The sequence below is a fragment of the Coccinella septempunctata genome, chromosome 5, assembly GCF_907165205.1.
Source record: "Coccinella septempunctata chromosome 5, icCocSept1.1, whole genome shotgun sequence".
Lineage (NCBI taxonomy): Eukaryota > Metazoa > Arthropoda > Insecta > Coleoptera > Coccinellidae > Coccinella > Coccinella septempunctata.
Genome location: NC_058193.1, coordinates 4177197 through 4192277, shown reverse-complemented (window position 1 = coordinate 4192277; position 15081 = coordinate 4177197). Strand labels below are relative to the sequence as shown.

At 39.6% G+C, this 15081-nt stretch overlaps 1 protein-coding gene across 3 annotated transcripts in view; it reads right to left on the bottom strand.

Moving 5' to 3' along the window:
- The window catches only part of LOC123313066 (UNC93-like protein), a 270739-nt gene that overhangs the window by 220576 nt on the left and 35082 nt on the right, over window positions 1-15081 (bottom strand). For 2 of the 3 annotated variants that reach the window (XM_044897761.1, XM_044897760.1), the window contains exon 2: window positions 3366-3629. The exons of the other annotated variant lie outside the window; for it this stretch is intronic. In XM_044897761.1, the coding sequence (XP_044753696.1) occupies window positions 3366-3625 (260 nt within the window). In that variant the 5' untranslated portion in view covers window positions 3626-3629. The remainder of the gene's footprint in view (window positions 1-3365; window positions 3630-15081) is intronic. 3 annotated transcript variants of the gene reach the window in all.

Genomic DNA, 15081 nt, shown 5'->3' with positions numbered 1-15081 from the left:
CTCATACGAAATTTTGTTTAGTTATGACTTTATACACGAAAGAGCCAAAGCGTTCAGCATTTCTTGGCTCAATGTGGTTCTTATAGGTACCTAACTTTTCACTCTTTTCAAGCAAAAAAAGCTTCTCTCACCCGAACAATTAGTCGATGGTGTATACAGGGTGGGCAAAATTCTTTATCTACTGAGGAAAACTCGAGAACTATAGCAGCTGGAAGAAAACGGATGACAGATTCTCGAACTCAGAAAAACAAAGAATGGTGAAAACCGTTTTTGAGTTATTAGCAAAAAATGAAATTTTGACGATTTCGAAAAGTTCTCAAAACTTTTTTGTCTTTGAAGCTACAGATCTGAAACTTGAACCTTCTACAGACCCTTTTTTACGTAGAATCCATTGACGAGCACCAAATATTTTTTCATTTAGAAACATTAGGCGGACTTTTTTTTAAATTGAATTTGTAATTTTGAATTGGAAAAAAAAAATTCTGTCAGTATATAGAATCTACGTATAAAAGTGACTAAGAAGGTAAGTTTCAGATATGTAACTTCAAACACAAAAAAGCTATGAGAACTTTCCGAATTCGTCAAAATCCCAATTTTTGTGCGAACAAAATTGTCACCAAATTTGCCGCCCCCTGAAATCTGCCGCCCTAGGCTGCAGCCTACTCAGCCTCTGTGGTAAATCCGCCACTGATATCATAAGTATCATATGAGACGGGTGGAAGGCATGCAGCAAAAGTTTCTCAAATACCTGTCGTACCGTAATAATTTCCTGATGAAAGATCATGATTACAACGAAGCTCCATTTTGGTTCAACATACTTAGTTTGAAAAACTGCAATACTGCATTATATTGAGCGGATGCCGATGCAAGAAACATCGACAATGACCTTTCCCTCTGAAATATTTTCAGACCTGGCACGCTAAGTATATCTATTCTTCGTTAGATAGCTGATTAACAGACGGTTCGTGAGTTACTGTCGCCGACAAAACTTCTTCTTTATTGAGAAATATGACGTTAAGCATAACGTATAAAGCTCTTAAATCAGACCCAACAATCAAGATCCAGGTTGAATCTAACAAACTTGTTAAACATTTGGAAACTTGTTCGCTGATAACAGATAGTGAGGAAAAAAAGTTGAGAAAACATAATTCCATTCCCCCTAAAATTTATGGTCTAGTTGAAGTTCATAAGGTAGGTTATCCACTAAGACCGGTAGTATCTTGTTGCAATGCACCTACAAATAATATTTCGAAGTTTTTTGCGCTATGTTGGGGAAAATCAGACCCTTATTCTCGTACTCGATTAAAAACTCTGTTGATCTCATTTCTAGGATTGGTACTATACCAGACATACCTGAAGGTTATGTCTTGATAAGCGTGGTCACATCCACGCTTATCCCTTTTTACGAATATTCCCCAGGATCTAGTGATACGATTGTTACATGAAAACTGGCATATTTTCTGGGATTTTATAGATGTTTCTCTAGATATCATCGTTATGATTGTCAATTTCGTTTTCAAGAATAGTTATTTTCTTTATAATCGGAGATTTTATGCACAGGTCAGAGGTTCGGTTATGGGCAACCCGGCTTCACCGGTTTTAGCTGAATTAGTTATGAACAGTCTCATCAAGTTTGTTCTGTTGTCATTAGACTTTTTCATACCATTTATCTTTGTCTATGTTGATGACATAATCATGGCTGTCCCTCGTGATAAGATAGAAATTGTTTTGGGAGTTTTTAACAGCTTTCATAGTGACCTACAATAAATTCACACATGAAATTGAAGGAAATGGTAGAATTCCGTTTTTGGATGTCTGGATCATAAGAGATGGCGGACACTTGAAGACTGATTTATACTCTAAGCCTATGGCTTCTCACAGAACTTTGCATTTGAATTCCTTACATACCACATCCCAAAAGATTGCAATAATCAAGTCCATAAGACATAAGGTCCTCAGTATGTCTCATGAGTCATTCCATTCAAAAAATTTTAGAGAACAGGCAATAATACTCATTTAGAATGGATACCCGAGAAATCTTGTTAATAGAATTTTTCACACTTATACTCCTATTGTACCACGTGATCCTCTTGACTCTGATGTTGCGGATAAGATGTACAATAAACTAATTTATATACCGGGTTTAAGCCAGAGGTTGATGAAAGTAATGAGTAATTCTTCATCAATTGTCGTCTCATATTATAAGAAGACCGTCAGACTTCTATTTTCCCAACTTAAGGACAAGGATCCAGATTACCGGCAATCGGGTTTGGTTTATAAAGTTAATTGTGGAGATTGTACGGGTACTTATATCGGACAAACTAGACAGTATTTCGGTACGAGGCTTAAACAACATCAATCAGATTGCATGAAACAGTCCAACACAACGGCTCTTTCACAGCATGCCGTGTCTGAGGGACATCAGTTTGAATTTGAAGACGCGAAAATTCTGACCAAGGAGAACAATTGGTTCAAACGGAATTTCAAAGAGATGCTCTGTATTAAGAGAGACCCGAATTCAATCAATGCACGATCTGATATAGGTTCATTGAATGTCATATATTCTAATCTGATAAAGGAAATTAAATTGTAGTTTTTATGACATACCACTTTCCATCTTGTGCAGTTCTGTCAGAGTTCGATATGTCAGAGTTTTTGTTTGGGTCCCCGAAATGAAAGAAAATTGTGATTTTCATTTTCTCCACGAATTTGAATTTCTTCAAATGATTGACATCAAAATTTCTTATTCACAAGGTGAGCTAGTGTAATTTTCATTTCCGTTTTTATATTCCATTATCAAATGTTTATTGTTTGTTTTTTGAATTATAATACAAAGTACCTATGTGTTTGTTAGTTTTTTCCATAATTTTTTAGTTGTTAGGAGTAGTTTGTAATTAGTATTATACTGGATCTCAAACTACCCAGTACTAATTTACGTAACATTGTTTTTAGTCTGAGGAAGGGAATAAATTTCCCGAAACGTTTCGCTGCTGAATAAATTGTATATTAATAGTTCCTTGTGACTGCAACCTTCACCTATTCTAATTGATATTAGGAACAATAATGGTTTTTATTTTGACGTTAAGTTTCATCTGAACAGAGCTTGAAGCTTGAACCCTCGTTGATTTTCTGCACAAAGAACCAATCAGAATTGAAACGTGCTCATGAGTCTTGAATATTGAATTCATTTGGACCATATTTCATGTAAATCCATAAGTAAACGGGGTCGTAAAAGCTTCGTTTTGTGCTCGAAGATTATACGCGGCAAAAATATGAAAACACTGTATAATAAAGACCACCTTCTCAAATACTAACTTTTTTGCCTTGAAGTAAATGAAGCAACTCTATTGAATTTTAATACTCACTCGATAACGAACGACGATAGGAAAATATTCGAAATTATCAAGGATGAATAAATGGCGGCTAAAGTGAAAGTTCCTAGGGCCTCATCAGCGTTCACTGAACTCTGGAGATTAGAAGCACCCCAGAAGGCGGTGAAATGTAGCATGAAGGCAAAACCAAGAACGAGTACATTTTTCCATATTCTTAACTTCTCTCCTGGCTTGAATTCGTCCTCATTTTCATCAGTTCTCACTGGTTCGAATTCTGCATTTATTGTTGGCATTTCCCTGAAATAGAAATTCAGTAAGAGGGTTGGGTTTTCCAATGATAAAAGTATTGAGCCGCAAAAATAACAAAAATATCTCCGAATTCTGCAAGGAAAAAACATTTTCATCAATATATTCATTCAAAATAAAAAAAATTCATGATATAGTTATTTTCCTAGTGCGGAAGGTGATACTTTTCCGCACGAAAAAATGGCCGTTGGCCATTGCAGTGATCAAGCAGTTTAGTGCGGGAAAGACACAATTTATTTATTTATTTAGGTAATCAGGAATCTCAACAGGAAAACCCTAATAACAGAGATTCACCAATATACATACTTTATACATAACATATCGAGCAGCTACACATAACCAAAAAGTTATACATACATGGTACATTTGATCCCAGAAAAAATAAAACAAAAATCTACAAGTATAGCACAATACAATATTATAGTGGGAGACTATCAATAACATAATATTATAAATTGAAAGAGAAAGAAAAATATATGCGCGTATTTCAGCTCATCGTAAAGCAAGGAGAAACAAGGAAGTACAAAAAAAATTCAGGAACCGTAACCTGTTCGAAGGTAGATTACAACATTAGCTCCTTAGATGTAGATAAACTACACCTCCTCTACACTAGCGTAAATTAATTGAGCAAACGAATACTAAAATCGAGTGTAGAAAAGTGCTACACTTTTTATGCAAACGAAAGGACCTATTTTTTTTTAAATTATTGAGAGAAACATGAAATAAATCAATATGTGACAGATGCCAGTAATAAAATCTCGAAATACGCGGGAATATGGAGTTATAATAATGAATAGTTTGTGCCCTAGGAGCATGAAAAAGAGCTCTCTGCCGACTGTGAAATTGGGGAACACTAAGTGACAATAAATTGACGATGGCTGGTGAATCGAAGTAATTTTTCATCGCTTTATATAAATATACGGCATCACAGAGAACTCTCCTCTGCTCCAAACTAAGAAATTTATGTGTTGCTAAACCGACATTATAGTCTTTATCTATCAACGAAGCATGAAACCTATAGTTGAGATTCTTTACTTATGAAAATGCGGGGACCAGATCGATGATGCATACTCCAGGTTACTCCTGATCAAGTGTAGATATAATGTCTTGAGAGTGTCACTATCAATGAAATTTTTTGTAACTCTGAGAATGAAGCCGAGCATTTTGAAACTTTTGCACACAATATTGTCTATATGTACCTCAAATGATAATTTTGGATCCATCACAATAGGGAATACTCCTTCTGACGAAAATGATATATTTTTCATGAAACATCATCATCGTCACATTTTGAAATAACCATTTCAACCGTTTCCCAATAAAAATTATTTTAATCACATAAAAATGGGTATTTAAAGTTTAAAGCTTTTTATCTCGATTGCACAAGTTGGCAACATCGACTGAGATATGCCTTGATAATAAAGGACAACAAATGCATTAACTTGATGAGATAGACAAAGATGAGTGTCTATGAAGTCTGCGACGAACGAGGAAGGTCGTAAAATTTTATGGGATTTTTATGGCCAGTTGCAGTTGAAGCTCGCCAGTAAGTACGCGCCTGTAGATCAACAGCTGATATTATATAAACAAGCTGATCGGACATTGTTCTTTTCATTGTCATGTATGCGCTGTTGCCAAATCGTAAACTCCGCACAAAGCAATTTAAATTTTAAAACCCCATATTTGAAGGATGATTTTGAATAGTTTCCGCGGTAAATTTGAAAAAAATCATGGATGAAACTCATAATTATTCAGTTCAAACTTGCATATGCAGTGATAACCCAAATTGAGGAGAACTCCCCATTCCCACGTCCCTGACCTGGTCCACCTCGCCTATCGCAAACGCGCCCAGAGATAGCATTCCCTTAAAACTATTCACATTTCTCGTGAACCTAATGTATTGGCACTTATCCACGTTTAAACTGAAATATCGCTCGGCACAGAACGTGAATAATCGATCAAGATCGCTCTGAGAAAGCTCGTAATCCTGCATAGATGCAGTAGGTCTGCATACAGGCAGTAGAGCACGTACAGGAAGCACTTCGAAATATCATCTATATGCTAAATAAAAGAGGACCCAAGTGAGACCCCTGCGGTACACCGGAATTGATGGTTTTAGTTTGCGACACAGATCTATTAACCTCCAGAACAGACCCTACCAATCTAAAATCCTCCAAAATGGACAACAACGTAGCATAGTGAACTCTATCGAATGCTTTGGCCATGTCTATGTATACAACATCGACCAGACTTCCAGCGTCAAAACTAGAACTCAGGTAATCAACGAGCGGTCCCAGATGTGTAACGGTGGATCCACCTCTAAAAAAGCCGTGCTGATGCTCTGATAAGCCCGATTTCAAGGAACTAAACAAAACATCGGTAATAATGGACTCGAAAATCTTCCCAAAATGATCGAGTATTGACACCGGCCTATAGTTCTTCATATAATTTTTTTTGCCATTCTTGAAGATCGAAACAATTTTTGCCTGCTTCCATTTAGTAGGCTATGTAGCCTGTTGTAATGACTTGTTGAAGATTATTCCGAGTGGCCTGGCCAACTCTGAACCACATGATTTGATAAAGAACGAAGGAAAACAATCAGTTCCTGTATCCTTACTTGAATCTAGAGTTTTGATTTTGGTTTCGTTGGTGATATTTTATTATTATTGTTATTATATAAAGTTATGAGTAGAGGTAGAAACCTATAAACTCAATAAAAGAAATGAAAATATGAATTCCACAGTACAAAAAAAAAGGATAATAACACAATATGAACACTCAAGCACTGGCCCACCAGTCGAAACTGTTTTTGAAGGCATTCACGGATGGCGAGCCAACAATACTCCCTGGAAGGCGATTCCATAGGTCGAAAACACGATTGCAAAGAAAATACTCTTTGCAAGGCAGCCTGAACTTTTCCTTCCGTAACTTGAAACGATGTTCTCGAAGTCGCTGGTCAGCATTTAGTTGGTACAGATGAGAAACGTCTACACCGAACATACCATTAAGCGCTCGGTATGTGGTGATCAAGTCCCCACGTGTACGGCGGCTGGCAAATGATGGGAGGTCAAAGATAGTTAGTCTCTCCTCGTAGGATGGGCGGGACCGACCGTAAGGAAAACGTGTAGCTCGTGGCTGAATTGACTCTAGAAGCGTGGTATCATGGACTAGTGTTGGAGACCAGGACCAGCGAACTCCAAGATTGGGCGCCGTAAGCTGTGTATAGTGTCTTACAAACCTGTATGTCGCTTCGAGGAAAGGCTTTCTGAATCATCTACAACACTTTTTTGGCTCTGTTGGTGATGTGCAGAATATGCTCCGACCAGGAAAGATTTTCAGAGATAATAACACCAAGGTCAGAATGCGTCTTCGTGGACTCGACCACGTTGCCTGATATATGATCAGCGGTCCTCAGATTGTTTTTGCCCATGCGAACCACTCTGCACTTTTCAAGATTGAGTGGAAAGAGCCACTTCCTGACCATTCATGTGGGGCTCGAAGGTCATCTTGGATCAGAGCAGCATCAGATATGGGATTTCCGTATATCTTCGTATCATCGGCGAACAGTGAGCACTTGGACTTCAACAGGCCTGGCAGGTTCGAGGTATATAGGATGAATAGGATAGGTCCAAGTACCGATCCCTGGGGTATACCGCTGGTAACGCTTCTGGCACTCGATAGGGAATCACCCACACGAACACGAAATATCCTCTTTGAGAGGAAAGAACTGATCCAGGCAAGAAGGGGGCCGCTCATACCAAGTTGTTTAGACTCCGTAAACAGTCGTTTGTGTGGTACCCGGTCGAACGCCTTGGAAAAGTCCAAATACACCACATCGACTGGGGTACCACTATCCAACATACTCAACCAATCGTCAACACATTTTAATAGGTTGGTTATTATAGACCGACCTGGCAGAAAACCGTGCTGACTGGCTGGAAGGAGATTGTTTTCCGTAGCGAAGAGAATTATCTGGTCGAGAATAATTCTCTCACAGACTTTGCCAACTATGGAAGTCAAACTAATTGGGCGGTAGTTAGAAGGATCCAGCTTGTCAACCTTTTTGAAAATAGGTGTCACCCTTGCTTCGAGCCATGAAGATGGAAGAGTACCTGAAGAAAAAGATTTTTTGAAAATGATAGACAAGGGATGGGCGAGACTGAGAGAGCAGTTCTTAAGGACAGATGCGGTAATGCCGTCACAACCTGGCGAAGTAGATGCTTTGAGTTCAGAAAGATGCCTTGATATTAATTCGGGTGGAAAACTAACTGAGTTCATCTCATTTCTGGACCGCCAGAACGATGCACTTGGAACAAATGCTGGTTCGACAGAAAATGAGGATGCAAAGCTCCTGGAGAACTCTTCGGCGTCTCCTGCGATGATTTACAAATCATGCCGTCACTACCTCGAACTAGAGGCACCGAGACCTTAGTATTCATAGCAGACCTGATGTATTTGAAGAAGTGCTTGGAGTTTCGGGAAGAGGCTACATTGCTCTCGAATTTTCTCTTGGCGTCCAAAATTACCTTGCCCAAAGCATTGGAGTAGTTGCGGTGAACCATAAAATCATCATCTTCCCCACTACGCAGATATCTCTGCCACAAAGCTTTTTTATGGCGAATCATCCGGTAAACTCTGTCGTCAATCCACGAATTGGAAGGAATACATATCCTCGACGTCTCGTGCGAACATCTCTCAATGTCGGCAAACAGGCAATCAGAAAAGGCCCTCCACATCGTCTCGACGTCCATGGAAGGTGGTAGAATAACTCGCCAGTCAACCCCATCGAGACCATCACGCAAACGCTGAAAGTCAATTTGCTTCATCTTCTCAGTAGTTTTGGTGGCACACTTGGTGATACTCAATTAGAGCTGAGAGACCAACGCTATATGGTCCGATTTACCGAATGGTGGGTCTTGAGTTATGGGGGAAACAAGATTCTCGTCATTAACGATGACCAAGTCGAGGAGGGACGGCACCTGCTGATGTCTATATCGAGTAGGGAATTCAACAAGTTGGTACAAATTGGAGTCTCGGATAGTATCCACGAAAACGCCTGAGGGAGAGCCATACGATCTATCACTGGAGAGTGGCCAGTGAACATCTGGCATAATGAAATCTCCAGTCACATAGAGATTCTTTTTGGTAGTGGATAAGTTATCCAGAAGCTGACAGAGCTCGACATCATGTGTACTTGGTCGTGGCCTATATACACAACCCAAGCTGAGAACTTCTGATTTGGAGTTGGATATGTCGACAAAAATGTTGTCAAGTCCAGGTAAATCAGCCGAGGAGACCTCAATACTGAAATTTTTCGTGATTTCATCAGCAATGTACATGCATACACCACCGTGGCCAACAGTAGTCAAACTGTCTCGTCTAAAGAGAACATAACCAGGAATTTCAACAAGATTATCAGCAATGCCAGAATGAAGCCAGGATTCGGTTGATAGAATAAAAGTAGGTTTTGACTTAGGGGCATAGTACTGTAGATGATAGATTTTCGAATACAACGACTGAATGTTGGTATGAAGAATGGACCATGTGACAAGAGTGCTCTTCAGTTTTTCTGCTCAGGATTACTTGAAGTGATAACAATAGAGGGGGATCCGCTAATATACTTGATGTCAAGATTACTTTCACCGGCTTTCTTTCTTCCTTGTGATTCAGCGCGCAAATTGTTTAGCTCAGTTATCTGCTTAGGAGTTTTATCATCTGATATAGAAATAATCTTCCATTCCGGGATATTCATCAACGTCTTTCTTCTACGCAAGATCTTCTGAACCACTAACGGATTCGTGAATGAAACTCTTATAGGTCTCGGGCGCAATGATGAGGTAGATGAAAGCTTTCCCAGTCTGAATTGGTCCAACTTGAAACCGCTGTAAGTTGTGTCGAAGTGATCAATAATCTTAGATACAGAAGTAGCGTCCACTCCTGGATCTGCCTCAGGTAGCCCACGAATGATGATGTTATGTGACCGTCGAAATTGTTCAAGGGTCTCCTGCTGACCAGGACCAGCAGATGAAACTGAGTTGCTGGACCCTATGGCAACCGCCCCTTCCCTGATATCAGACAATGCAGAATCACAACGCTGTAGACTGGTTTCAAGATAATTGGTTCTGCAAGATAAATCCGTCAGGTTCTGCCCGAAATTCTTAATTTCAGAGTCGTGCCTGTCCAAAGCAGTGTCGTGCCTAGATAGAGCAAGTGAATGCTCTTCTATTTTGAGTGTGTGGTTCTCCAGTATATCTTTACACTGCAAAATATCATCCCTCAGAAGATGTTGTGATTGTTTTATTTCAACGATGTCGCGAGACATTTCTGACAGTTTAGCCAGCAACACATCGTACTGATTGGACGACAAATCCACGTTTTCTCGCGACCCCGAAGAAGTACCAACATCTGATGAAGCGGAGATGTGCCTGCTGCGAAGGGCACGACCTTCCCTGCTACAGTACCCACAGGACCACTTCCGGGACGCATCTGCCGTGTCAGTAGGTGATAGTTGCAAACATTTAAAGTGGAATGCCTTAGAGCAAAGAGTGCAAGCAATGCACCTATTCGCGGAAGATTCTCCTTTGGAGCAAATGTGGCACTTAGTCATATTTACACTCATAGACTCTTATTATCGTCTGCAATGTGGAAATTGTCCACTTTGCTGCCAAAAGAAGAGAGGTGGAAGGATATGAAAATTCTTCACTTTCTTGGGCCCTTAAGAGAGGCTTCTAACAGACAGGAAGGCCTCGGAGAGAAAGGTGAAACAAACAAGAGGTAGGAAATGTGAGCGAAAGGAAAATAGCTGAATTGCGTAAGCAATTGACGCTCCCTGAAATAGTCGAGTGACATACTACCACGCGATGACTGAGCGGTACTGGTTGGTGAATCCTCCATCGTCAGCTGTCGCGTCGATTAGATAACAGATGGGGTAGGGGACACGCAGAATCAGATGACTGTATCAGGAGGGGATCACCGGCACCCAATGTTATTAGAAAACAAATAAAAATAGTAAGATTATGAACGTAAATAAGGGCATTAACAAAGTGATCACAATAAGACCCCTACCTTAGTGAGTACAGCGTTCAAAGCACACAAAGAAAAACAATTGATCTTGATCTATATTCACTTCGTAATCTCTGGAAAACTTCGCAAGATACGACAACACGTTCGCACACCACGGAACGGGAAATAATATTTCTATGATATTTATTTCTACGCTACTACGAGGATGATTCTTCCTCCTGTAAATGACCTCTTTACCAGGATCCTCGTAAACACTACAGAAATGTTGAGAGAAGGCGTCCGCCACACCCATGCCGCTCAATAATGTGCCGTCATCCGAGCACACAAAACTCGGAATCGAGACCTTTATGGAGAGGTATCGATCAACAATTGTTTTTTACCAATCGCTGTTAAAATTGTATTGTTATTTCAAAGGTTGTGTTCGGAATCAACGTTTTTTTTTTTTTGGTGTAGCAGGAGTAAAATCTGCAAGTCAGACGAACCACCCTCTCCTGAGGGGGAACAAGTGTGGGGATTCTCACTCTCCTGAGCTCGAGACCCACTAAAAACCCTTGACTGCTTCTTGAATATTGGTTCCGGGCATTTGCCTGTAAACCGTTCATCTCTTTTCGGTTTTCTTCTCGCACACTATCGTGCTGGGATTTATGTGTTTATACGCTATTGGATAACACTTTATTGGATTTTTCGATAAGTTTATGTTCTTATTTTGATCTCTTTTTAATAGATCTCTTGGTCTCCTTCAGTAAATTCGCTTTCTCTTTTTGTCTTCCTCTGGGTCGTAGTCCACTAGTCTCCTGAGTTCTTGATTCGGATGGTTTTTCGCTGTTTCGAATAATTTCTCTGCTTTTCTGTTCATGAATTCCGTCATGGTTTCGCATTTCAGGTCCCTATAAATATATCTATTCTTGACTAACCAAGGTACATCTATTGCACATCGAAGCAGCTTGTTTTCAGAGGCCTAAAATCCTTTGATATGGCTCTTTGCCGCGACACCCCAGGCAACTGATTCATAAGTCAGTTGAGGACTAGCAACGGCTTTGATTTATCTTCAATTTTGTCTCTTTCGACAAGTGGCTTCTTCTTCCTATCAGAGGGTAGAGTCTATTCATCGCTGCTTTCGTTTTGTCGATTAATTGTTTGATATGACTTTTCCAAGTAAGTCCTTTGTCAAGCGATATTCCTAAATATTTGGCTTCATTTTTCCAGTCGATTTCTTCGCCGTCAACTTCTAGATTCGTTGTGGATCGCAGTCTTCTCTTCTGTAGTAATATTGCTCTTTTGTCTATTGAGTTTGATTTCCACTTTATGCACTAGTCATTTGTTTCTGTGAGCCTTAATAATTTTTGCTCTATTGAATGGTCTCTTCTGAATCCGAACTGTTGTGGTGGAATTAGTTTCAGATTTTCGGTTTTCTCATTTAGCTTCGTAGCTATAATTCTTTCTACTACTTTTCCTAACGCCGACAGTAGACTTATCGGTCTGTTGTTTTGTGGGAACTTCTTCTCTTCGAATGGTTTATTGAACCCTATGACTTCCGCTGTTTTCCATTTTCTGGGTAGTGTTCTGTCCTCATAATTCCATTCGCGATATTTGTTAGGGCGGCTATGCCTTCTCTAGGTAGTTTCTCTAACATAACAATCGTTATTTTATCGCTTCCGAGAGCTTTCCTCTTCTTCCAACTTCCCTGATTTCATTTGGCGATGTTGGTTTGTCTATTTCAACAGCCGCTGGTAATTCATCCATTTCTTCATCATTTTCTTCAACCAATTCTTCCAAATCTTCATCATCGTCGTCTATCCTGTAATTTATTCTCGATTCTCGTTCGATCGAGTCCGCCAATGCATCTGCCTTATCAGTATTGGTAAACGCCATTCCCCTTTCTACGTGTAGGGGTGGAAATTTAGTATTTTCTCCTCGTAGGCTTTTTTGCATTCTCCATGCAGAATGATCAATTGTATTCAGTTCTTGAACCCTTTTGTCCCATCTGCTTGTTCTTAGATTTTTCAGGGCATTTTTCAGAACTTGGCTATGGCGATTGAGGTTCGTTCTATTCAGATCATTTTCATTCATCCGATATATTCTTCTGAGTTTCCGATTTTCTCGTATAAGATCTTTTACTTATTTAGGTGTATCGATATGCGGATGACTTGGTGCTGGTCTCTTTACTCTTCTCATGCTTTTTTCGTAAGCTTTCAATATAATCTCTTCCAGTTTATCAACCGCGCATTCCAGATCTTCTGGAGTGCTTATTGTTGGAATTTCTGTTATTTCCGATTGTATTAAATGGCTGTTTTTAGCCCAATTGGTATATTCTCTTATTTCCAGCAGTTTTTCTCTTGGTTCCTCTCCAATTTTCAATTCCACGTGATAGTGGTTTGAGGTACTATCTTCCAGAGTTTCAATCGAGAATTCTTGTGTTATATTTTTCAATATCGCTATATCTATTACATCTGGTATTCCTATACCAAAAGCAAGATATGTCGGTAACTCTAGTCCAATCACCATGGCATTTCGTATTTCGGCGAAATCCTTGAGTTTTTTGCCATTTCTATTCTCTGTTCTGCTATTCCATAATGGGGATTCACAGTTGAAATCTCCAATGCAGATTTTCGAGTTTGTTCTTTCCAATATGTTGTTAATCTCTTCTTCCAATAAATTGTTTTGTGGTGGCTTGTATGCCGAGGTAATTTCGACACTTTGACGATTTAATTCAGCAACAATCTTCACTGTTTCTGTGTCTCCTTGTGTTTCGTCGGATCTACTTTTGAAGTAGTGTTCCAGATCTGTTCTCACCAATATCGCTACTCCTCCTCCGGCGTTTGTAATTCTGTCGCATCCAGGATCAGGTGATTCCAACAAGAAATTACATGAAATAAATCTCCAAGGATGCCTCAGTGGAGGAAGATAGCTGTCGTTATGGCTGTGCGACACGTGAAACTATCCAGCACATCACCGGGGAATGTCAGAAGTTCGCGGGTACGGAGTATAAAAATAGACATGACGCTGTTGCCAAGATTCTTCATCAAGAATTGGCACTAAAACACCAACTTTTAATTTCGAAAAAAGTTCCTTATTACAATTATCATCCGGATGCTGTGTTGGAAAATGAACATCTCAAGCTCTTCTGGGATCGCACGGTTCTGACAGACCGGAAAATAACCCACAATAGACCAGACCTCATATTGCTAAATAAGGATGAGGACAGAGCACTATTCATCGATGTGGCGATTCCAAATAATAACAATCTTCTAGATAGGCACACTGAAAAAATTTCAAAATACAGAGATCTCGAGGAACAAATCAGAAGACAGTGGAAGCTGAATGATATCAAGACCAACCCTATTGTCAATTCATGTACAGGCCTGATACCGAAGAAACTACTAGAGAAATTGAAGAAACTTCTTTTGCACTAAAATATCTATAAACTCAAGAAGATAGCGGTACTGCTGGGAACGGCGAGAACCCTACGTAAGTACATGGGAAATTCAGAAGAACACAATCTACTCCGACAAGACATCGGGACTTCGGGAAGCCGAGGAGCAATCCGGACCCGACCACCACCATGAACTCGAAAATCCGACAAGGGCTCCAACAGAGCTCAATCCTCTTGATATCTGGGATAAGTGAATATTACACTGGAGAGAAGTGTGAAATCCGGAAAGCTTAAGTCACAACTTTATTTCACTAAATATACACTGATATCAATTAATATGAAAAAGATTTATCAGAAACAAAGGACACAAGGTAACCATAAAGTCGAATATACAAATACATTTGGAACAAACATTTTACTGGACCCTCATTTCTGAAACGAACCCACTGACGCTAAATTAAGAACTATTGGCCAGAATCGATGGTTTTTCATAAAATGCATGGTTCAAGCCTGAGTGTTTGAACCTCCGGCAACAGCGCTTATTATAAGAAGGTTGGTCACGAAGTCAGAGTGCGGAAAAGGCTTCAGATGCTAAGAGATGAAAACCATTTCATATATTTCCGAGAAAATTGCTGACACAACACAAAATATCCAAAATATCCTTAGATCACTCTGAAATATGGAAATAACAGCTGAGAATGCTGATCAATAAACAAAAAAATACTCGAGAAATGAAAACGTTGACTTACGTATCGTATTGCAGCCGCAAACATAAATTTCACGTAATTTTCTTTCACCCCTCCATATCAGCACTTTCTCGCTCGATATGAGAGCATCGTTGTGACAGCTGGAGAAAAGTGAAACAATCCATAGTGGATCGTGATTGGAAAGAAAAAAGCTTTTTTATCAGCATAGGGTTCACTGGTCTAATCTATAAGGAGGCCTTCACCATATTTTACTTTCTCTGAACAAACCGGACCGAATCCCTTTCGGGATGCAAGCCAAAAATTAGGATTGATGGGATTTAGGGGAATGAGAGAGGTTTTT